This window comes from Leucopleurus acutus (genome assembly GCF_964270905.1).
Source record: "Leucopleurus acutus genome assembly, chromosome: 8".
Taxonomy (NCBI): Eukaryota; Metazoa; Chordata; class Mammalia; order Artiodactyla; family Delphinidae; genus Leucopleurus; species Leucopleurus acutus.
In genome coordinates, this window is record NC_139151.1 from 85,893,152 (window position 1) to 85,919,406 (window position 26,255).

At 39.5% G+C, this 26,255-nt stretch overlaps 1 protein-coding gene across 1 annotated transcript; it reads right to left on the bottom strand.

The window, feature by feature from the left end:
- Nucleotides 1-6,539: 6,539 nt before the first annotated feature.
- On the bottom strand, nucleotides 6,540-25,985 carry APIP (APAF1 interacting protein). The gene is made up of 7 exons (XM_082844755.1): nucleotides 25,863-25,985; nucleotides 18,851-18,951; nucleotides 14,285-14,333; nucleotides 12,919-13,036; nucleotides 11,335-11,470; nucleotides 8,049-8,216; nucleotides 6,540-7,432 (listed from the first exon to the last, which is right to left on the bottom strand). The coding sequence occupies exons 1-7, from the start codon at nucleotides 25,917-25,919 to the stop codon at nucleotides 7,333-7,335; spliced, it is 729 nt and encodes a 242-aa protein (XP_082700881.1). The 5' UTR covers nucleotides 25,920-25,985; the 3' UTR covers nucleotides 6,540-7,332.
- Nucleotides 25,986-26,255: the final 270 nt, after the last annotated feature.

Below are 26,255 nucleotides of genomic sequence, written 5' to 3' on the forward strand. Positions count from 1 at the left end.
AAGACTATATGGGTGATTTAAAGGATTTTTAAAGGTAATTTTGACTATTGGAGATTTTCACTTTACTCATTAACCTTCAAACCTAAGATAAAGCTCCGCTGTATACCAATACAAACAAAAACCAAACCAATTTCTTGGTTTCGTTTTCAAAGATGTGGCTTTAATTGCAATAAAAAACAATATCAAGCATGAAAATAAAAGGTACTTAGTAAAATTATAAGTAAAATAATAGAAGGAAGAGAATATTTTATATTTTAAAGGGTAAAAGTTAATCATACAGTTGAATAATAAATGGAAACCCAATGCATGATTACTAAATGGTCCCCGGGCTTCCCTGGTGGCGCAGTGGTTGAGAGTCCGCCTGCCGATGCAGGGGACACGGGTTCGTGCCCCGGTCCGGGAAGATCCCACATGCCGCGGAGCGGCTGGGCCCGTGAGCCATGGCCGCTGAGCCTGCGCGTCTGGAGCCTGTGCTCCGCAATGGGAGAGGCCACAACAGTGAGAGGCCCGCGTACTGAAAAAAAAATAAAATTAAATTAAAAAAAAAATGGTCCCCAAAGAAATTTTGGGAACTATTAGGTCAGTAAAGCCAGAGAAGCTTCTTTTCCTAAGTCCCTAATGCCTATCTCAGAAGCTACATATGCTTAAGGAGGAAAACTCTCTTTACACCCATAAGAGCAATTAGTATCGTATTGAGTTGACGTGGGAAAGTGCAGAGGGCTTGCTGGGTGGTCTTGGTAAATTTTTTACTTGGGTAGTTTAACCTCTGAATTTAATTTACCTCATCTATTAAATGGGGGTAATAATACCTTGAAGGGCTATTATGAGAATTGGGTGTAATGTATTTAAAGGTCCTTACCATAGTGCTTGGGCTCCTAAAAAGTAGAGACTGCTATGATCATTACATTAACACCTGGCCTGGGCTTCCCTGGTGGCGCAGTGGTTGGGAGTCCGCCTGCCGATGCAGGGTACATGGGTTCGTGCCCCGGTCCGGGAAGATCCCCCATGCCGCGGAGTGGCTGGGCCCGTGAGCCATGGCCGCTGAGCCTGCGCGTCCGGAGCTTGTGCTCCGCAACGGGAGAGGCCACAACAGTGAGAGGCCCGCGTACCGCAAAAAAACAAAAAAACAAAAAACACCTGGCCTGGGCTGGGCACCATTATGATGACTTGAAGAAATTCATTCACAACCTTTACTTCTAAATCAGAAAGTTTCAAGAACAATCATAGAGGAGATTGATACAATATTAATTAATGCAATATTTAATCGTCTTGCTTATTCTCTGGTTTCTAAAATTCCAATAATAAAAAATTATAGAATTTTAAACAAGAAGAAAATAAATGGAGGAAAACTATATTTTTTTCTTTAGTCAGGTTTATTTAATTTTCAGAAAATATACTTTCAAACAATAAAATTACATGATTAGTGACAACTATGACAAAGAGATGAGCACAGCTTATAACTTATAACCACAAAAGAAGAATACTTAGTTCAGTGATTATCATCCGACACGTGATGACTCAGTGATTATAGATTATAGGGCAATGGAACAAAAGCCAAATTCTGTTTGTCTTGTAGTCCTGTTTTAAAGAACTTTGGTGGGAGAATTCTTATTGCTTCTTGAAAAGTGATATCGATGTTATAAGTCCCATATCTGACTACCTTGACTGGAATTGCTGATGAGATATGGCAGTTTTCTTCATCAAAAGGGAAGTATTTGAGCCAGCTGAAATATAAGATGAAACTCTCCTTAAGGTTATGACTTTACTGTTCTGATTGTTTGGGACATTCTTTGGGGAACTATAGTATTTTGAGTTGCTTCTCACAAAAGAGAGCTGGGTTGGACCAGAAGGCTCTAAAATCATTTGAGAAACGAATAATATACTCTTGACTGAAATGTTAATTCCTTATTCAATCTGGGAGTGAATGGAATGTCCTGCACTTAATGAAATAAAAGTGTTTGATTTAGATCTCTTACCAGTTTAATCTTTCATTCATAACCCACCTTTCCCCTCCTTATTTAAAGAAGTGGGGATAATTGAGAGAAAAACAGTCATAAGGGCATGCAAAGAATGTCTATTGCTCCCTTCCACAAATATTCACTGAACACGCATGTGCCAGACGCTGAGAATAAGCCCTCCCTGAGCAGTATGTGTATCACCTTTGGACCTCAGCTTCTAACAATCACATTATAGGGATCATATTCTTCTTTAACAACAACAACTAACTAGGAGATACAGACTTCCACCAGCTACCTGTCCCCCCCACCTCTAAATCAGGTTTTGCTCATCTTTTCGGTGTGTATAGTAGTAAAAAAAAAAAATACAGTCGGAGACAGGCTGTACTACAGCACAGCTTAAATGACTTACCTGCATTACAATTACCGCGAGGGTAGCTAAGTGAGGGGTGTTTAGGAAAGGAACTTTACAGTTTGAATGCACTTCTAGTATATGATAGGCACTGTGGTAAGCAGTTTACATCCTTTCTCTTAAATTCTAGATATTTATTATTCCTATCTGAGCTTAATTTCCTCATCTAAAAAAATGGGATAATACTTCGAAACCCTCTCAGGAGGATTAAATGGGACTTATAGAAAGGAAGGTAATTAATATTTATTGAATAACTACTATGGGTCAAGCCCTGCGGTTTGTTCCTTCACATACTTTATCTCTTTCATTAGCTCCATCTTAAGAAAATGAGGTTAAGCAGAAGTGACAAAAGCTATTTTTCCCCAGTAGAGGAACCTTCACCAAGAACCCAGAAAACACATATTTACGAAGTGCTTACAATGTGTCAGGCATTTTTCTTGGTTGTAGTGAACAAGACAGAGGTCTGTCTCAAAGAGGTTTGGCATACTCATTCAGAAAATGTTTGGGGCTGAGAGGGGGCAGATAATGGCTCATACAGAAGAAAAATCAGTGGCACTGTTTTGGGCCAAGGTACGTTTCAGATGCCTATTAGACATCCAACGGGTGAGGCTAGGAGGTGGAGAGATACGTCTGGAATGTAAGGGAGACATCTGGGCTAGAGATAAAACACTGTGAGTCATCAGCACATAGATAATGTTTAAAGCTATGGTGCTGAATGAGATTTCCTGGGAAAAATGTGTAGGTGGAGAATACCGTTAAGGGCAGAGAGTCCCAAGGCCCTCCAACAATTAGTCATCTGAGAGACGAAAAGTATTCAAGAACCACAGAAGTGACCAATGAGGTAAGTAGAAAATCGCATGAGTTCAGGGTCATGGAAGCCTAGAGAAAAGTTTCAAGGAGGGAGTCATCACCAGTGAAGCTACCTAAAGGTGCATAAAATACAGAGAACTGGCCACTCATTTTGGCAAAAAGCTACCGTAAAGGCGCATAAAATACAGAGAACTTGCCATTCATTTTGCCTTTCACTGAACAGATATTTATTGAGTACCAACTCCGTACTAGATACTGCTCAAGGGACTAGAGTAGAGATACACCTGTGAACAAAACAGAGGAAAATCCCTGTCCTCATGGGTTTCACATTCTAGTGAGGGGGGAAAAAGATAAACAATTAAATTATAGTATGCTAGTTCATTCTGAGCCCTTTACAGGAAGCGCAAGCAGAGGCGAGCGTTCTGGGTACGGAGAGTGGGGCTGCAATGTCAAATAAGCACAGTCAGGCTCTGGACCGGGAGCTGGCACCTGTCTGTTGTTACATCAAGGAAGGAAGCTTCCCTTTGCTTCTGAATGGCACTTGGTCTCCTTCAATTGACTTGAAGGACACCGGGGTTGGGGGGAGCGGGAGGCGTGTGTGGAGTGGGGAAGGACCCTTACTGGGGCCCTACTTGAAAGATTCAAACTTAGCAAATGGAATCTTGCCTAGAGTGCTGGGAAGGCAAGCCCTCCTCGTTGTGTCGCTGGCAGTCAGAGGAGGATCTAATTCACACAAGGAAGACCTTTAGAAGATAACCGTGGAGCCACACATGGGAAGAGCATCCCAGGGAGAGGGCCCAGCAAGGGCAAAGACTCTGAAGTTATGGAGCATTTAAAAATAAAATAAAATAAAATAAAATAATCAGGGAAGACAGCACAGAAGTGATCTGTGAAGTCCTGAACGAGCAGAGGGAATGAGCGAGGCAGGTGTCTGGAGGAAGAGGTTTAAAGAGGGAAGAACACGTGTGATAGTGCCTGGAAAGCTGTAAAGACTCAGGATGCCAGAATGGCTGCGGCAGAGCAGGTGAGGAGGAGGGTGACTGAATGAGGCGAGAGGGGATCGGAGCCTTCATTGTGAGACAGGAAGCCCGGGTTTTGAGCAGAGGAGTGCCATGCAGGCTACTGTGTTGAGCAGACACTGTTGGGACCAGGGATGAGAGTGGGGAGCAAAGGCTGAAGCAGGGAAATTAGTTTAGAGGCAATTGCTATAATTTAGGTGAGAAATGGTGGGCCTTGGGCCAGGTGGTAAGTGAATGCAATGAGAAGTTTAGAGCAGGGGTCCCCAACACAGGTTCCAGTCCACAGCCTGTTAGCAACTGGGCCACGCAGCAGGCGGTGAGCAGTGGACAAGCGATGGAAGCGTCATCTGCCGCGCCCCATCGCTCGCATTACAGCGGCCTGAACCATGTCCCACACCCCGACCTCCTGCCGCCCCCGTCCGTGGAAAAATTGTCTTCCACAAAACCGGTCCTGGTGCCAAAACTGTTGGGGACCACTGGCTTAGAGACTAGTCTCAATGTTAAAGCTGATGGGATTTGCTGATTAGCTGGATGTAGCCTGTGAAACAAACCGCCAAGCAGGATGCTAAGATTATCTGCCTGGGCGACTGGAAGGATGGAGTTAAGGTGGGGAAGACGCCAGGAAACTGGGAATTGTTTTTGGACTTGGGAGACCTACTGCTTAAGGGGAGAGGCTGGCCTCAGTGGGAGTCATGGACAGTTCTTCACGAGAGTATATGCAGGCAGAAGAGGAAGCAAGTTCTTTCTTGGTGGTTTCTATTTTTTTCAGTGACATAGCAGTCAAGGTCATCAGCCAAGAGGGAGTATGCAGGGAGGTGTCTGAAGTTTGAAGAGAGACACAGTTGTCGAGGGGAGGAGGGGAATGAAGAAACCGGGGTAACAAAGTAAAATTCACCAGCAGCATTGAAGGCCCACTTGACCTTGACGTGGTTGTGTTTCCCTTCATCCATATTAAGGTGCACAGGTATGGGTTTGGAGTCAGAAGAGAGCTGGAAGCATCTGTGACTGATGGTTTGCTGAGCACAATGGAACAAGGAGGAGGGGAAAGACATTTAGAGTCCAAGGAATTCACTCACCTCACTGCCAGGGGTAAGAGAGGAAGTGAAAACCACCACCACTGACAGCTTCAGGGGAAACTGTATCCCCAGGGGAGAGACAGGATTCACTCAGAGCAAAGAAAGCAAAGGAAGCATTCAAAAGGATAAGGATGTGGGGGATTTCTTATTCTTGGTAAAGCAGTTTCAGTGGCCGTGATGCCGCTGGATCGGAGTGGGTCAAGGAGCAAGGGAGAGAACAGAAGTTGACAGAAAAGCAGATCACTATTTCAAAAAGCGTTGCTCTAAAGGCGCTGGAGTTAGCTGAAGGGTGGTTGAAGGCAAGGTTTCTGTGTGTATTTTAACGTGAAAAGTATTACAGCATGTTTTTATACCAGTGGAAGAGGGTAAAAAATTAACAATGCAAGAAAGATATGGGATAAATGTGGGGATCTTTGCAGAAAGCAACGCCCTTGAGAAGGTCAGCGGACATTGGATCCAAGGCATAAGTGGAAGAACGAACTTAGAATTCGGCAGAAGGAAAGAGGCAAAGAAAGCTGAAGGCAGGAAGGTTGATGGAAACGTGAAATGGGAAGATTTGTTAGTTCTTGGGAATGAATCTACTTATCTCTGAAAGTATGAGGAGGTTACCATCTGAGACATGATGGGGGGAGGAAGATTGGGTATTTGATGTCAGATAAATAAAGCTGTGAGGAGAAATGGTCACCAGGTAGGGAAAACGAACTTACTAGGGAAGTGTAGTAGGTTTGTTTGACAGCATGGAGTGCCCACCTGAGAGGTGTGGTCATAAATCTGAAGTGAGATCAGTCAACATAGTTGTGTACTTTTTCCCATCAGGCCTGGCTGCTTTGGTACAGGTGCCAAGTAACTGGCTCACAAGGACTGTGGGTTTTGCCAGGTGAGTATTATGGGGGGGGTACGATACAAGGGGGTTAGGATGTTTCCAATAAAGTGGTGAAAATGCTGGGCCATCATCTATGCTTCATAAGCAAGGAAGCAAGGATATGAAAGGAGTCATGGACAATGACAAATGGTAAGATCAAGGGACTGGAAGTCTGGATGAGGTTAAAGACTTGCTGGAGTGAAAGAACTGGGGTAAATGAACTCAAATGGTTCAAGACGATAAACCGAGAGGGGGGTGTATGAGGTTATAATTTAGAAGATGGTGTATTAGTTTCTCTCCCAATTAAAGAAAAGCATTAACCAAATAAAACCTTAAGATCATGATGGTGTTGCTTTTGGCTACATTAAAAAGAAAAACACTTTCTGATTACATCTCTGGGTTGGTCACAGTTTATTTGGCTAGGAGAGTTTGAGTTAATATCACTTGATTTGAATTTTACAACAGATCCCAATATAAGATGAGTGCCCTGTGTTACAATACAGGCAAGCACTACAGCATATAGGGGAAATCTATAAAATTGTTTTGACATCAACATTGAGGGATATATATGTCCTTGACTTTTCATGTAAATTTATGATATCAATATTAAAATAAGAAAATGCTCATTCTGTAATTAAGTAGACATTTTCCAATGAATTCTATTATCCTAACAACTTTAAAGAGTAATAGGAATTCTCTGGGAATATATATAAAAAAATTAAAGGAAAATATTTTGCTGTTAAGGGGTTTAGAAATAAACACAAAAAACATTCACTATAAAATTTTTATTCCATTGTATTGCCATTTAAAATACAAGAATAGGGCTTCCCTGGTGGCGCAGTGGTTGGGAGTCCGCCTGCCGATGCAGGGAACGCGGGTTCGTGCCCCGGTCTGGGAAGATCCCACATGCCGCGGAGCGGCTGGGCCCGTGAGCCATGGCCGCTGAGCCTGCGTGTCCGGAGCCTGTGCTCCACAACGGGAGAGGCCACAACAGTGAGAGGCCCGCGTACCACAAAAAAAAAAAAAAAAAAAAACAAGAATATAAGCAAATATCATCCAGTTGTCAGAAGATCTGCAGCATTTAGTGACAAATCAATAGCTTCATGGAAATTTTCAATTCATTAAAAAAAAAACCTGAGTCATTTAAGTAATAATTAAGATGAGCTTTGTCTCTACGTATAATAAACTTCCACTTGGCTTATACAATTCCATTTTCTCCAACGGGAAGCTGTGTAGGATCCAGTCCTACCTTCTTCATTGATACGGCAACATCAAATAAATAGTCATAACACTCACACCTGTTAAAAAATAAAAGCAAAAAGAACTAAAAGTGTTCAGTGAAAAGAGAGTTCTCCAATCCTAACAATCACATTTTTCCTCTGCATCAAGTTAACCCTGTTCCTAGCAGATTTTTTTTTCTTTCCTCAATTCTAGGCAAAGTTTCTCTTAGTTTGTCTCCAACATTATTAAAACACGGAATCATACTGAATCATGCCACCATACTATACACTTCTCAGGAAATAAAAGGGAGTTTAAAATATACTACTTATGTAAATTTAAATTTTTTATTGCGTGCCATTTTTTGAAATAAATACAGCAAATCTTAATGCAACTTGGGTTAGCTTTATGCTAGCCCTCAACTCAGAGAACAAGATCTGTATCTCCTTCTTTGTATCAAAGAGCATAGTGCCTTGCCAAATAACAGCTCATCTGAAAAATATTTCTTAACAAAAGAATATATAATACAAATAAAATATCTAGAAATAATTAATGATAAACTATTTAAATTTAAACCAATTTGACCAGTAACACACAAAAAAATCATACTCCGTTTTCAATCATAAAACACATTTCATTCTCTTTTAGAGTGTGGTGAGTTGCCCCGGACGTTCTTTGGTTTCGGTTTACACTTACATGCTTTTAGCCTTCTCCCACGTCTCTCCCCAGACATAGACTCCATGCCGTCTGACTAGTACTGCACAGGAGTCTGGGTAATCATTCATTGCTCGGGCCATTCGCTCTTCGAGGTCTTTCTCCTCAGGTGTATTCTCAATAATGGGTACTACTAACATATCATCATATCTATTAAGACAAAACAAGCCATTTGCTTTCCTTTTTAAAACAAATAAAGGCATTCATATATAAAATTTATATTTCTTTCAAATAACAAGTTAGACATTCTCTTTATATCTGAAAAGCCACTCCAAATTAGGAACAAGATGTTGCATGTTATTCTGTGTATCTTGTATAAACAACTGTATCAAGAGACACCTTGGGAATTTGGCAGGCATTGTTCCAATCCTAAGTGTAAGTGGCAGAAATTTGTACAGGATACCAAAACCTAACAAAGAAATTATCAAGATCATACAAGTATTTCCCTGAAGGATAGAGAATCACAGTAGTTTTAACAGGAGATGAGAAATGATAAATTTCAGAATTAGAAGCATAGGAAGGATTAACAATTGAACTACTTATTAAGGCAGGAATTTCCCAATGATACAAAATCATTCTGTTCTATCTCTGCAGGACCCAAAAGTGTCTTGGATAGACAAATAAATAAATGCAGGTGTGGTTTATGGCCCTGGGATAGCAAAAACCTTTTGGAGCTAACTATTAAAGGTATGACAATATTTTCAGAACGTTCTCAAATCTGTGACATTAGAACTTCTTTACCTTATTTTTAGTAAGTACATGTGATGAAATCAGAATATGCATTTTTCATTTTTGTTTCTGCAGTAGTATTTAAGCAAATAGCTTGTTACTGGTAAAACTATGTCTATTTGTGAGGTCATTTACAACCAATCAAAACTCAGACATGTTTTCCTTTTAACATGAATTTCTCTTGCCTTGTTAATGTTACATCTGCTTTTCAACTACCTCTGTGATGGCTAAACTTAACCAAAATAAGTTCTATCCATATATTATCAGAAGTTACTACTTTAGGGAAGGTACAGACTGAGTAGCTGTCATGTGATAAAGAACCTGGCCAACCATTATCAGGAACAGTACGAGGTTGCCCATTACTTCACTTAAGTAAAATAGAGGTAATTTTAAAATATCCTTAAATGTGGAAGGAATAAATTGCTAGTCCCAAATCTTTCCTAGTATTGGCCAGGAGAACCACAAACTTATATTTTCCTCTACCATACACCGAACAGTCAGAAATAGCTCCAGGTGCAAAATAAGACCTGAGGAACAGAGCCAGGGTAGTCCTTTGACCATCAAACAGTATTCTTTTCACTCTACCATAGGCATGTTGCATCCAAAAGGTACAACAATTATAGTTAACATGGTAACCTCCCCCGATAAGAATTAGGCATTTGAAAGTTATTATAATTTTTTTTAAGATGGACTTAAAAATTTAAAAAGTAGAATAGAAAATGTAAAAACTCCATTCTTTCTTACTCATCCTTTTATTGCCCCTTCTTTTGACTGGACACTTAGGATTCTCCCCAAATACTGAGGAAGTATCACTGCCCCTGAGCTGTGATAATGACCCTGTTACTGATTTCCCAGCCAGGTTCAAACAGAATTGCAAAAGCATGTCAAAAAACTTTGTACTCTTTAAATTCTGAGACATTCAAAATAATATATAAAGTGTATATGTTGTGATGCATAACAAATGACATCTTTTCATTCATGGCATTTGTTTTTCCACAAAATTCCAAAGGCTCTCTATTGTGCTCCGCTCCTCTACCCACTGTCTCACACGTTCTTCTGACTTTTTTTTTTTTTTTTTTTCCAGTACGTAGGCCTCTCACTGTTGTGGCCTCTCCTGTTGCGGAGCACAGGCTCCGGACGCGCAGGCTCAGCGGCCATGGCTCAGGGGCCCAGCCGCTCCGCGGCATGCAGGATCTTCCCGAACCGGGACACAAACCTGTGTCCCCTGCATCGACAGGCAGACTCTCAACCACTGCGCCACCAGGGAAGCCCCTTCTGACCTATTTTTATTTCTTCACCAAAGCAATCAAATACCGATGAAACTGATAATGCCTCTCCTTCAAGACCCAGATATGGAAAAGGCAATATGCAGCTATGCTTTTTTTAGTATGTACACTTTCATAATTTAAATATTTAACTTTTGTAAATAGGTGTTTCCCAGTGCTGAGGAATGCTTTAGGCACACAATAAATATTAACTAAAATCAAGTCCAATTAACTTCTCAGCACACTAGTTTAAACACATACAGTCTATTATGTGCAGTAACAGTAAGATATTGCTGTAAGAACACTTCAGAAAAACTGGCACCCTTTTCCTCTAAACAAGGCAAAGTGGATTCAGCCCCTTTAGGAAATTGGGAAGGGTGAAGGCTCAGGAACAAGAATGCCTGTACATTCAAACAAAATGCCGAGCCTGTCCCTGAGCCCTGGGAACGTGTTTCTTCATGTCACTACTCTAGATTGACGAATAATTGCTACATTTTTGTGGGCTGGTGGGTTTAGCTGATTTTATCCAGAAGGCCTCTATTCTATACTATCTATCAGTTTCCACACTGAAAAATTATAAATGTAAAGAGATCTACTTAATTAAAATAATTATAAAACTTTTTTAAAAATGAAAATATTCCAGAAATACTACATGAGATCAAAATGAAGCATAAGATTTAGTCAGAGCTGAAACTTCCTGAAGACAAAGTGAAGGTGAGGAGAGCTTGCTCTTGGGGTTCTTCAATAAAGGAACACACTCTTTCCAGCTCTGTAGATATCTCAGCCAGGATTTTTGCATTTTACTCTGACAAACATTTAATTATTCATGTTGGCAATAATTTACCAAGGCTGGGTTGGGGATGGGGAAAAGGAGGGGAGGCATCTGATTTGTGTCACTGAGAATAGATCTGGAAGTATAATATTAAGGGGGGTACTATCTAACACAGATCTACAACATCTCATTAAATACATAAAAAGATCAGTATCCTGTTTATTACAAGAAGGAGAAATACTGTTCAAATTATTCTTTTTTTTTTTTTTTTTTGCAGTACACGGGCCTCTCACTGTTGTGGCCTCTCCCGTTGCGCAGCACAGGCTCCGGACGCGCAGGCTCAGCAGCCATGGCTCACGGGCCCAGCCGCTCCGCGGCATGTGGGATCTTCCCGGACCAGGGCACGAACCCGTGTCCCCTGCATCGGCAGGCGGACTCTCAACCACTGCGCCACCAGGGAAGCCCTGTTCAAATAATTTAAGCAAAAAATAGGGGAAAATACCTGTAATACCCTCCCGAGATACATTTCTTTATTCCTTTGATCATCTCTTGATGTGTAATTTTAAACTCCCTTCCTGGGAAAAGAAGGGTGGCCATGACAGCAGCTTTAGAGTGGGTATGAATCACAGCACCTGCTCCTGCAGGGGGAAGAATACAGTTACATGCTCAGTGAAAACTAAATTGCACCTTTTAAAGAAAAAAATATATACACATGAACACACACACTTATTTGTATATGGCGCTGGACTCGTTTTTCTTGGCACAGAATAATAAGTTGGCAGCGGGTAGGAGGGGAGAAAGGAAGAGAGGAAAGAGAACTACTGATAGAGAAGTCAGGAAGCACAAGGAAAAAAAATTAAGCTTTATCCAGCATCAGGACAATGCACGATACTTTACACATGCTCAAGAAATATCCTTTACATGGTCTGAAGTACAACTACAATGACTGTGGAGATCATAATCATAATACTACTACCACTCAATTAGGGATTCCTACGTGCCAGGCACTGGGCAAATCCCCTTTATAGATGTTATCTCTTCGTATCATCACAACAACCATCTCCCCCATTTAATGGTCAAGGACATGAGGCTCAGAGATGTTAAATAATTTGTCCATGGTTATTTAACTACGTTGTCCAACTAGACAGTAGTTGAAGAACTTGGATTTGAATCCAGTTTAGTCTGTCCCTTAATCATCAAGATATGCTTCATAGTGTAGGCCATACCTTAGTAACATAAGGGGATGGTAGGAATTTTAAGATATAGATGCAAGGGATTTACCTAAAAAAGAATTTGTATGCTATAAAACTCAGTAATGGCTACTTTTGCAATGGGAAGTTTATTTAGCATTTTGCTAGGAAAGATTCTTCATGCTGTTAGAATCTGTTGCTGAAGTTTCATCCTTTCAGTAGTAGCTGATAATGTCTGGGAACAGCACATGGCATGATTACTAACTCTATATTGATCTTATTCAGGGGCTATACTAAAGCATGGTCCTAATGACTTCATTGCTAAGGCTGAGCCAGTACTTCAGTTATACTTTCCTATTTTTACATTGTCCTCTAGGTTCAACCTTTCCAGGTTGGTTTTCTACCACAATTTCTGGGAATTAAAGTAAGAGTCCTATTTTTATCATAAAGTAAATTTTTCAAAAAAGAGGATCACTCCTACTGAAGTGAAGAAAAGGGCATGATTTTCCCTCATTTGTATTTTGATTAACTTCTACTACAAGTTCCCAGAGATATAACTCTGAACTAAGAGTAGGAATTGGATTGTAAATATAATATTTAGTTGGCTAACTTGACAATCTAGTGGAATCATATTGATCTAGGTTGGAATTCTGGCCCCAATACTCACTGGCTGTTTATTTTGGTAAAATCTTCCCAGATCCTCTGTCCTCTCATATATAAAATGAGGTAATAATGGACCTCCCACAGAGGCTGATGTGAGGACTGAATGAGTTAACATATTTAAAGTCCTTGCACATAGCAGGTATTCAAGAACTGTGAACTACAACAACAATTGCCATTATTTACAGGAGCCTACTCTGCAAATATTCTTTACCTTGAATACATTTTCTGCCTACCTCTCATTGTGTAAGCATTCATGAAAAGAGGAGTACACTGGCTTTTTTTAAGATTCTTATATGGTGGAGGTCCACTTATGTCCTTTTCATTGATGTCACAAACAAACATGTCTTCAGGCTATTTAGAGGGGGAAAAAGAAAAAAAGAAGGCTTATACAATATCAATTAGAAATGTCCCCTTTCTTGTGTGTGTGTGTGTGTATATATATATACATATAGGTATATATGTATATACATATATACATATATATATACACATATACACACACATATATATATACACACATATACACAATTCCATTTACATATAGTATATATAAACAGTGCTAATATATATACATATTTAACTCATATTTTAAATATTTATATAATTATAGTTTCTCTCTCAAAATTTTTTAGCCATTTTGAAAAATAAAAAAATGTTTTCTACTAATAAAAATCATCTCAAGAAAGTTAAAATAATCGACCTTTAGAATTTGAAGAAAAAAGTGATATGGAAAATTTAATATGCATGTAATGATGTTGATGTCATTTCATCAACTTAGTTTCTCAGCTTTGCCATGTAATTTCACAACTATATTTCAGAGAGACTATATATAATCATTTTAGAATGGGTGTTATAAGTTTTTTCACATTTCATAATATAAGAGGAAAAATACAGAGTAAAATTTTCTTATCCCTTGAGAAACTTAACTGGTACTCAGAAATGTTAATCTCGATGACGTACTCTATTTTTCAAGTTCTAAGGAATTATGTAGATCCACAGGTTTTTCCTAGTAATACATGCGTATCTCTGACTTGTAACTTTCGTTTACCAGGGTTTATTACAAACTACAATATAAATGTTTTATTAATGAAGCACTATGCCTTAGACAGAATTAAGTATTATGTGCTTGTTTTAACTCTATTCTGGGTTTATTCTAGCATTAATACAGAATGGGTCTTCTCAAAATGTTGATACAAAGTTTTATAACTTTAAATTGAAAGAGCTTTGCCATTATTAAATATGAATCAGTTTGGTCCATTTGAGACCACCAATCTGATTACCCTATTAGCCTGATAGAGATGGTGTTATAATGCTGCAAAGTTAGAATCATTTTTTATTATGACTTAAGATTGCACTATTCACTTTTGCCCTCTAGAGGCTGAATGAGAATTCAAAACACCTGATTGCAAGCAGGATACTTACCACCTTAAAAAAATTTAATAGTTACTTAACAAATGTTTGTTGATTAGTATTTAAATCATCACAATATAACCTCCCTTCAAAACTAAGATTTCTTTTAATATTAATTCCATTTCACAAAACAATAATCAAGTAGAGAAGAACAGACATTTGGGTTTAAGAAGTATCCCTTTACCATACCTGAATGCGTTCCTTTTGCACTCCTGAAGGAGCAATGTAGATTTCATTGCTGGTAACACAAAATACAGAAATTGGTATTTATTTAACTCTAACGTTCTGCTTTTGCAAAAAGAAAAGTGTACCCTTGCAGTCCAATCATTAATGATCTTTATAAATCAAGTCATACAAATAGCTGCTTTATTTAATTAACAGTGTAGGCTGTATAGAAAGAATACTAAATTAATTTTATAATGCTGGTGACACAGTAAAATGTTGATAGTTGCTTTTGTTACATTTTCATATATATTTCTTTATTTCCTTTTACGGTGCAAAATCAATGGTAACCAGGCTTTTATCTGGTTAGGGGAAATACAAATCTGAAAACGCAAGTCTTTAGCATCTTTAAGCATGAATAAGCAGAGTTTATCTTACTATACATGGAACACAGTTATTCTAAAGTCCAATCAGGGGAAATATGCTCACTTGGAGTAGATCTCTGCTTGCAAGAAATCAGGGTTAATTTTATTGTTTGAAATGCTCTTATTATAAAACATGACGCTCAGAGACCTCTGCTGGATGGTTCGTTAAATTACAGCATTAACACTGGGCTACTTTTTGGGTGGAACAGTATATGCTTCCTAATTGAAAAACACTTCTATCTTGTGAAAATATTTGGTAACAAAGCCAGAACAATTGCAGAAAGTTAGAAATATAAAAGGCATGGCTACATCTGGAGATCTCTGTGTTACACAGCACATTGTGCTAAGGGAGATGCTATAACAGTACCACTTACCACAAAGTGCTTTCAAACTTGCTCTGGAAATTAATCTAAAATCTTCTCTAAATTCTCTCCACCCTCAACAAAGGTCCTTTGGCTCATGTATCAGTTTCAGTTGCTGCCAGAGGGAGTTAAAGAACTGCCACATAATGCAAATGAAGGAAATACCAGCACCTGCGCGCTCCAGCGTCTGCCACTGAGGCATGGACGTAGGGACACTGAATAAATATTAACTGTTTCCCAGTGAAAATGAGGATGACTGCCTATATTGAATTGAGCTGTCAAAGTTGGGGTTACTAATAAACCTATAGACTTGGAACTGAAAAAAATTTAAGAAAGCTCCTTTAAGGATCTACTGGTAAATTAAGGTCTAGAAAATAAATGCCTGATAATGGGAGTGAAATCCAAAGCAGGGTAAGCTTTGTTCAAGCATTCATTTTCACAAAGTACCTATTGCTTTAGAACTTTGTTGCATAAGAAAACCATAAAGTGGCACTCCTCTGGAACCAGTGGGAATGCATAGGGATCATTACTGTTAAAACGGCCCCTTATAAATACCAGGGATCCAAATCTTTTGTCCTCATGTAACATGAAAGAGACTCTAGAATCATGTGTGGTACCTAGTCCAGTCACCTCCGCTGGTAAGTGGACTTGTAGGTCTTCTTGTGTGCGGAGATATTTATGCAGTCCTGGGAACAGACTCAAATAAAGTTCGAAACAGTCTACTGGTAAATAAACTCCACCTACGAAGTGGGAAAATCCAGGGTTTTTATTCAGTTTGTTCAAATAATTTGGGATGCTAAATGTCTTTTCTTTTTTTTTCGGCCATGCTACATGGCTTGTGGGATCTTAGCTCCCCGACCAGGGATTGAACCTGTGCCCTCAGCAGTGAAATCGTGGAGTCCTAACCATTGGACCGCTAGGAAATTCCCTGGTATGCTAAACCTATTTTTATTACTGCCTTTACAAAATGGAAATCAGTTTAGACTTTGATCAACTTTGAGTAATTAAAAGATTAGCTAAATAGGTTTTAGAAAAAAGTATACCTACAAAGAAGGAGATACGTGGATAAAAATATTAATACAAAGATGACAGAGCCTTTATTTTAGGAGGGAAACATGCCAGACTAAAAGTGAAGTATTTACTTGGTACTGTAAGCCACAAACAAAAGCATTTTGAATTTCAAGGTATTAAGCTTTAGAATTTATTTTCTCCATACTCCCTGCTCTTTCACAATGTGGTGAGCAGGTGAACAAAACACAAGAGTTTATAATACATGTTCTATTTTTATTTACTTAAAAAAATCCTTTAAACCTTACTATGATTCAATTATCTTGCCTACAATATAGGTTTATTAATTTTAATTCTAACAGCATGCAACAGGATTAGTGTCTCTGACACATAAAAAAATAATGCTGTGAAAGACAGGAAACCAGCCTAAGTACAATGGCTGCTTAGTATCCTGGAATTGCCTTGATTACTGTGATTTTCTTGGTCCTCCATTTCTTCCTTCTGATTTAACTGTTATATGTGTCTTAAGCTATCTTTTTTTTTTTTTTTTTTGCTGTACGCGGGCCTCTCACTGCTGTGGCCCCTCCCGCTGCTGAGCACAGGCCCCGGACGCGCAGGCTCAGCGGCCATGGCTCATGGGCCCAGCCGCTCCGCGGCACGTGGGACCCTCCCAGACCGGGGCACGAACCCGTGTCCCCCGCATCGGCAGGCGGACTCCCAACCACTGCGCCACCAGGGAAGCCCAAGCTATCTTTTATTATATACATTTTTGGCACCATACACCAGTAGCATAAGCTTAACTGATAGTAGCCAAACCTTGGAATCAGTAAATAATTTCATATTCCCCAAAGGGCTTATTGCTAGAATTATTCTGGAAACACAATCTATTGGGTTTGTGCTTCATTCCAAATTTATTCGCTCTAAGCATCAGATAAAGAAAACCAAACTTTCACTAACATGAGAATAATACTGCTGATAAAATTATTGATATGGGTCTATGAAGTCATTTAAATATTAGGGAGAAAATTCAACATGTTACTACAAATTACCCATTCTACTCTGTAAAGCAAAAATTTAGTAAGATTCTAAATACAGTGCCATAAAACCGTGGCTGTTTTCACCTGTGACCTCCAGGAGGCTCCTCACCAATTAAGAAGCTGAGGAAAAAGCATTTTACAAACACAATGCAACTTCCCTATAAATTGACTGTAGTGCCATAAAGCCAATTAATTTTAAGAGTTGCCAGTGAGTGTTTTAGGGTGACCACACATAATTTTAGTGCATGGTTCTACAAAGAATTTTAGTTTTACAAAGAACATAGTCTTTTATTTCTTTATGATCAAAAATATTCCCTCTTGAGATCTGCAATGGTCCCTTACCTGCATTCTATTTTTAACTTAGCTGTTTTTTTTGAGCCAGTTGGAAAAGTTATTTTAACTCAGTTTGGTAGAAAGCTCTCTTTTGTACATATACAAACTATTTCTGCAAATGCAAAAAAAAAAAAGCAGTTAACTAAAGGCAATGTTTAGAATATAATTTATTATAAGTAATACAGGTGAGAAACCAAATTACTAGGACTCAACTCCTAAATGAATAAATGAAACAACAAGTGTTGTTATTATAGGACTTTGCTGTGAACAGATCAACTTGAAAGTTTTGGCAAAATAACTTGAAAACCTGGAAAATGCTGATTGACACATTAGCACTGGGTTGATGGTAAGAGAGGACGCACATGACGGATGTCCCATGTATTGATACCATGTGGAACAGAACGTTTCCAGACTGAGAGCCTCCCTACACATGAACTGTGACATTTGTTGACTAAGGGCTCTCCTGTCATTTCCCACAGTTTAATTAATATTTCATGAATTCCTTGGTAATTTGAAGCAGATGAAATTTCAATGGCATCATCTTGTGGTATGCCATAAAATCCCCTTTGTTCAAAATGTTCTGATTACTTTTTACATTCCGTTCTTTTCTAAACAATTCAACATTACATAAATATTGTAGTAATCCAATTTTGTTAAAGAAAGTGAATTAGGATAAAGAAATAAATCAAGTTACTCAGTTTTAAAATTCAGCCTCCATACAATATTATTCCTAAAATATTTCAGGAGCAAATACATTAATCCTGTTCCAGAAACACTTAAGAGAGTGAGATTCCACAACCTCTATTTTCATTGTTAGTAGGTTACTTATTTCTTCACCCTCTTAAAGGAAAGACAGTGAGTAAGTCTAAAGAACAATTAACTACTATTCATTCCTTCTGTTTCAAGGCCAGTACCTCTTGTTTTGTCCTGTGAACAACATGGACCTGCAGGTGCTATGTCCATTAATAATGATACATGCATTTAGAAAGGCATATTGCCTTTTTTTGGACTCAAAAAAATGTAATTTTTAGCATTTTAGGTGGTTAGTAATCTATATTTAAGTGACTTTAAAATATGTATCTGAACCTTTGAAACAAATCCTGTCTATCCCGAGGGGACCCTTGGTAGTTCCAGACATATGAACATACCCAGCAACATGTTATTTAACTTTGATACTCCATGGACTGGGGACCAAATTATTCTGATTAGAAATTATGGTTCTTAAATCCTTAGATATTTATTATATCTGCAACATCTGCACACTTATTCCATTCAGTTATGCAAATACCTATTTCTCTATTTAGAAACTAAATACCTTCAGTATCGTAGAACTGATCATTGGTTGTTCTTTGTACATAATACATGTTAGGCTCTCTGTGGTCTACTTATATGGAGAATTCTCAGAAATGAAATCAGCCAGAAACTTACCCGTGCTTCAAGCTGATTCCTCCTCCAGTCCCAGTGACCCAGCCCAAATGGTAAAACTGTTTGCAGAGCTCTGGGATTAGGTATTTTGGATGTTCCTTGTCCTTAAAAAGAAGATAATGATTTCTAAAATAGACATTATTTTATCAAATGACTATTCTAGATGATATCTCTATTAAGAAACCAATTTAAGGAAGTTTAAGAAAATCTACCATAGAGAGGTACGGGGAGGGAGAAAATTATTACAAAATATATTTTGTTTTTAATGTTTGGAATGTGGATCTACTATATTATTTTGCAACCAGGAATTATTCAGGGCCATACAGTCTAATATTATGGAACAGGTTGCAAGAACAAGGTGGAGAAATGCCCAGATTATATTACAAAGTATCTACTGAAATGGCTGAAATAAAATAGGATCTAGTGCTGAAAGGGACATGCTTCAGTCTGTCCAGAAAATTTCTTTACACATAACATCTTACTCAATTAAGGCATGATATACATGATATACTATGATAGTTATTTGTTTATTATCTGTGTTGGTTCAATTTTATTTTTATTCTAAAAATGTCCTTTGTTTCATAGCAATTGTATTGTTTTCTCTTATTACAAAAGCAATATATACGTATTACGGAATTATAAAGTCAAGAAAATAATATAAAAAGCACCCAGAAACAATCATAATTAATACTTTCTAGGCCCAATCCTATGAAGATATATGTTGGGATAAACACTGAGCCTTATTTATTTATTTATTTATACTGAGGTATAATTCACATAGAACATTATATTAGTTTCAGGTGTACGATATAATGATTCCATATTTGTATAAATGGTGAAATGATCAGTACGATAAATCTAGTTGAAATAAGAGCCTTACTTTTAAATGTCTAATGATTACTTCTTTAGAAAACAAAACAAGGCGTTTCCCCCTCTGTTTTAAAGCTAAAATTAATGAAAACAAAAACTATAATAAAGAAATACAATGAATTCCATTTTGGCAGTATAATATACAATCTTACCTTGAAAACAAGTAAAACTGCTGAATAAGTCATTCAAAAAATATTTCAAAATATACTGCTGAGCTGGCAAGAAAATAAGGTTTCACAGCCATAAAAGAAACAAGAGTGAGTCTACCTGGGAGGGAAGTGAGATCCAAAGCCCTAATTTCCCTGAAGGTATTTGCAAATCTCTGGTGACCTCTTCAATTTTGATAGCTATTCATGTCACTAGAAACACAAGATAAAGCCTTGGGTGTGCTCAGAATAGGGCATCTAATAGAAAATCCCTACATACACATGGGACCCCAAGGGGCTATACCCTCCAGGTGAAAGTGAACAAGAAGTAGTCACACTGTGCAGAGAAGCACAGCTAGCAAACCTGCATATATAAATCTTGGCACTGGGTAAAGGGGAAAAAAACATCTTTGAGTCCAAAGAGGGATTATTATTGAACAGACTAAATTTTCAGCTATTTAATTGAATTTCTGAAATTATGATATTTTCCCAAATTCACTGTTAATATTTTACATACACATTTTATTTTAGATAAATACTACGAATGATCATTTGATGGAGACTTAAATATATAAAATTAAAAACATGGGAATGTTGACATTTTTTAAAAGTTCTGATTGAACACAGGCTTAGGAGTTAATGGACACAAAGGCAAATCTATATTACACCATTTATTGCTTACGTGACCTTGGGCCTCAGTTTACTCATCCATTAAATAAGAACATTATGAGGATTAAAATGAGATATAATGGATACAAAGCATGAAGCACAATGTGTGACACGGTCAACATTCGTTTCATTCCCATTTTAACGAGTTAAAAATTCCTGAATTAAAATTAAAAACAGAGTTATATTGGTCTTTCTTACATCTTTCCTTATGAAATCTAGCCAAAATTACCCATGCCCTGTATAATTTGCTATTTCCTTTTTTAGGGATATAAGTGATATTTTAATTACATATTAAATTACAGCTAATGAGAAGACTCCTGCAGTTTTCCAATCCTTAACCATCAACTTGCAGGGCACGTTGCAAACATTATAGAAAACAGTCTGTTATTAAGGGCCTCCCCTTTCCCTTTTGTCTTTCCAGTACTGAGGTATTAGAACAATTAGCCTGCTTCATGCTACAGGAATAACAATGGTAAGGCAGCTGTTGTTAATAAAGTTTCATTCAATCGCTCAAACCCACAAAATTACAATTTCAAGAAAAATAATCACTTAGCAGCAGGAACCAACAGAGATATTTAGTAAAAATGCAGTCATTTAAGTTATCCAGAATAATAAGAAAAGTAAAAATTAAAATATGTATTTTAATAAGAATTCACAAGAAAGAAAAGGTTTAGTTAGTATTTAGCTCTTCCCTGAATGTCAATATTACTTGTCTGTTATTGTTAGGTCTGTTAGAATAAGAATTTTGAAAGACATTTCTAAAGATGGATTACAATCAACCTCTTACAGTAGAGGTTCCATATAGTGAGGAAGAAACATTTAACAGTATTTTGTATATACTTTCAAAACACTAAAGCCTAAACAGTTTTTGAATCAATACTTCATTTCCCCAATTTTTCAATCTAGTTATTTTAAGGAAATCAGCCTCAAATGTCACTGAGATACCTGCTCACAGCCAACAATGGCTCTAATCCCTTCCCCCACCTTTTCTTTCAATTTAAGCATAATAGAGGCATTATTCCTCAGGTAGAGGTTTTCCCAAGGGACTCTTACAAACATAAAATGAACACGTGTCAAATGTATTTAGCCCATCAATTAAATGAGGGAACCAAAAAGATGATACAACGGTGTCCAAAGAGAATTCAAAACACACACACGTAAAAATAATCAGGAATCCTGGATTTACAAATAAATGATATAGAAAAACTGGACAATATCCGCTGAAGCAATAAGTTGAATCTCTATAAGACAACTTGCCTTTCTATGAAAAATAATCATCTGCATTACTGTCAGCATTCTACAATTCATAGACCTGTAAAATAGCGTAAAGATAGCCCCAAGACACCTAGTAGTCTTTTTTGATCATTTCAGTCTTGCAGAATTTTTCCTCGCACTGGCCTAAGAATGGACTGTATACAGGCACAGTCAAAGTGTCAGCATTTTCTCTGTCTCTGGTCTTTGTTTCCTTCTGCACTTCTGATTCATTCTCCTCGTTGCATACTGGTTTTCTCTGCAACTTCACCTCCACTCAAAGCCCTATTTCTCCCTCCTACCTTCACTACACTTAAAAACTTCTTATGGGGCCTTCCTGGTGGCGCAGTGGTTGAGAGTAGGCCTGCCAATGCAGGGGACACGGGTTCGTGCCCCGGTCTGGGAAGTTCCCACATGCCTTGGAATGGCTAGGCCTGTGAGCCATGGCCGCTGAGCCTGCGCGTCCGGAGCCTGTGCTCCGCAACGGGAGAGGCCACAACAGGGAGAGGCCCGCGTACCACAAAAAACACAAAAAACAAAAACTCTTCTTACCAGTTAAGCACTGACTAGAAATCAGAAGACAAGGAGGCTGGCTTTAGCTTTGACCCCCACTACAGCGAGTCTGTGACCCTTTCTGGCTATCAGTGTCCTTATTTTAATAATCTGGATCAGTGATTCTTAGACTTCCGAATTTCAAGACCGGTAGTTTTTGTTGCTGCTTTTAAAATTTTAGGGACTGACATAAGGTTACCAGTTAATGACATTGGTTATATTTAACCATCCATTATCACATTTTTCAAAAAGGAAAGTGCATTTTTAACATAAAAAAAGTAGGAAGGATAATGTTGGAATGAAACATAGTCCTTTAAATGAATGCAATTAATTTTGTGAAATTCACTTTACCATCGTCCTTATTTTTCTTATTTTGCAAGAACTGAGTAAAAGCTCTCACGGACACATATTTGGGGAGGATTAAAGTTATCTTTTCCTATTTGGTCTCCTTGCCTAAAGTTTCTCCTTTTTCTTCTTCTCCGGCTTACCCTTCACTCTATTATTAGTACTAAAATAATAACACTACTTTGATCACTGAACTCCCTTCCTCAAATCATTTAATGTTCAAATATCACCCCCTGGGTCTCTTATTTAAGTCCATCTGCTTTCTTGCTCCAATTTAACTTTTCACATATTTTCTTTCACTTTTTTACATACATCTCTCAGTTCTAGTCAACCTAGTTGTGGTAATCAACCTCCAGGATGGCTCTCCCTGCTTCCTGGTATTCACATCCTCATGTAGAGTTCCATCCACATTGTACCGGGCTGGTCTGTGTGAAGACAGACTAAGATGTGACAGTATGTCACTTCTGATGGCAGGTTACTAAAGCCTACAGCTTCTGTCTTGGTTGCTCTCTCTTGGATCACCTGCTCTGGGGGAATCCAGCTACCACGTTGTAAGGGTACTCAGCCTATGCAGAAGGCCATAGAGTGAAGAACTGAGGCCTCCAGCCAGTGAAATGTGAGGAACAGAGGCCTGCCAATAACTTTGTGAGCTTGGAAGCAGATCCTAGCTGCAGTCAAGCTTTGAGATACCTGAAGCTCCAGCTGACAGCTTGACTGCCAACTCATTAGAAACCCTGAGCCAGAACCCTGAGCTAAACTCTCCTGGATTCCTAATCATCAGAAACTGTGTGAGACAATGATTGTGCATTAGCCTAAGTTCTGGGATACTAGCTGTGCAGCAATAGGTGACTAAGACACATTTTCTTGCCAGCCAAGAATACATCTTTTTCTCTCTGCACTGTTATTGCTCATGCTGGATCTCCAATTATCCCACCTCTAGCTGGCAAACTCTTGCTTGTCAGCCTTTACACCAGGCTTCCTACCCACTTCCCCTATGATTCCTTCTCTCATCTTCTCCGCAGGAAGTGATACTTCCTCAAACTCTGTGCCATGGCATTTGCATTGTGTACCTTTTTTTGGTATCTATTATATAGCCCTCTCATTCATTCATTCAACAAACCTTTACTGAAGGCCCTGAATAAATAAATACGAGTAAGAGAAAATCCTTACCCTTGAGGGCTCAAACTCTAGTAAAGAAGTTAACAGCTGTGAAACGACAAAGCAATATATAAAACAAGATGGTCCAGGGCATTATGGGAACAGAAGCTACTGGTGGGAGGGGGCAGGAGTTGGGAAAAGCTTCATAGAGGAAGGGATGCTGAGCTAAGTTTTAATGAAGGATGGCCAAGTATGCAGGTAGGTGAAGAGGAGAAAGGGCATTTCAGTCAGAGGGAACTCTGAGTAGTTGGAACCGGAATTAGGTTCTATGGGTTGGAGGGGGGAGGGAAAAAGACTGTAAGGACCTTTCATCTAAAGACCAACCATCTATGCTATAGATGGCTGATAACTGCTGAGTAGTTTTAAGTAGAAGATGATAGGATCATACTTTGTTTTTGAAACATATCTACAGTGGCAATAAAGAGAAGAGGCTGAAGCATGACAACCAAGGAAGCAAAAGACCAGACCAGAAGAAGGATGTGGAAATAATTTCAAAATGAAATTGTAAGGTGGTGATGGTGGAGATGGATTTGGAAGATAATTAAGAAGTTAAAAAGAAAGGGTGGGCTTTGGGTGAGAAGACTGAAAAAAAGGAAGGCTTAGAGGAATTCTAAGTTTCAGTTGGCTGAGTAGCTAAGTGGGTAGTGATACCAGTCGTAAGTATTCCTTGAGTGTCTATGTACCAAGCACTTCCTGGGAATTCAGCCATGAACAAGACAAAGTCTCTGCGCTAAAGGAGTTTATACTCTAGGGGGTAGTTTAAAAAAAAACGATGTCGACTGAAAAAAAATGCACAATGTGACAGTTAAGTTTAATTGGGGCCAAAATAACCCGGGAGGGAGCCTCTCAGCTCATAGGAACTGCTCCAAAGCGGTGGGGTGGGGGGGAGGTCAGTAGAGATGTGATTTTAGTGAAGGGGGGTTACATGGAATCAAGCACAGTGAGAGGCCCGCGTACCGCAAAAAAAAAAAAAAGTAACTATCTGAAGTCCTGTTCTTCCTCGAACATCTCATTCCTACCTCCTCTCTGAACTCCTTTCAGGGTGTGTTGAAGGTCAACCACTCCAGTAGATAGTGACCTAAACCTTGCAGAGGCAGACAGTGTACGACAATTTTAGTTGGCAGTGAAAAGAGGAAAAAATAAATAAGCTGTAATAAGTGGGAAAAAGGAAACAAGGGACTTTGCTAATCTGTGTTAAGCCACTTATTTGCACAAGATAGTGGTTGACAAGTATTTCCCAATAAAATATGTCATGTTACTACTTTTTAATTGGGGCGTTCAGCCCCGAAAGAGAATAACAGGAGGAATAAGGACTTTCCCTGTATCTTAAGCAAGGCTTCTCACATTGTAATTGTTTATTCGTCTAGCTCTCCTCCAAACCCCAGGCCACGGTCTTAATCACCACCCTGAGCACGTGGGTGTTCCATAAAATTCTTAGTGCGCAGAAGTGAATGAAAAGTTATGAGCAGCCTGAGGGTGGATTTTCCTTTGACTTCTGCTTAAGGAAAAATCCTTTTCACGATCATCCCATAATCAATCTAAACCGAGACAGGCAAAGAGCAACTGTGCAGATAAAAAGTGCCGCCTACAGTCCGCAGATCTGGCTCGGAGTACGTTTCCGAGTATCTACTGGGCGGCAAACGTCGGGCTGGTCGCCAGGGCGCAGAAAAGAAGCTCGAGAGCAGAGTCTTAGCTTCATTTCCACTCCAGAGCTTCACGTTTCCCAGCTTGGTCTGTCTTCATGTTAAGTTGTTTTGGAACACACACGAAAGACGCCCGACGCTCTCCTCCGTTATTTTTCCCTTTTCAACGTTTGGTGCCCAACCCCCGCCATCAAAGAATCCCAGCGTTGGAAGGAGGCCCGCCTCGGGGCCCGGGGCCTCAGGTCTGCACGAGGAACGGGAGCGGCGGCGCGCTTGGGTCGCGTCCGAACCGGCCTGAAGCCCCACCCGACCTGCACCCCGCTTCCGCCGTCGCGCCGCGCCGGCGCCTCGCCTCCTGGGAATACAGTGCCCCGCCCCTACCTGCGCGCGACACTGCAGTGAGCAACAGTCTCCCTCCGGAGCGTGACAGCTAGACATGGCCCGGACGAGGGGTACCCGCGCCCTCCAACCTTCTCACAGCTTTGCTCTGGCGCTCCGCCTGGGTTGACGCGGCAAGGGCCGAACTGCAATTAGGCGGCCCTGAGGGCACCCCGGGGGCGGGGCGGACAAGGCGAAAGGCGGGTCTGGGAGGGCCTCGCTGCCTGGAGACCCAACCGCGGAGCCGCCTGACCGGGAGGCGGGGCCAAGCTGTTGGAGGCGGGGCTAGAAGAGCTTGATTCCAAGGCTCAGAGGGGCGGCTGGCGTCCAGGGGGCGTGTCCAACAGGGTGGGAGGCGGGGCCTGAGAGGGCCTTGATGACTGGGCAATCAGGCTG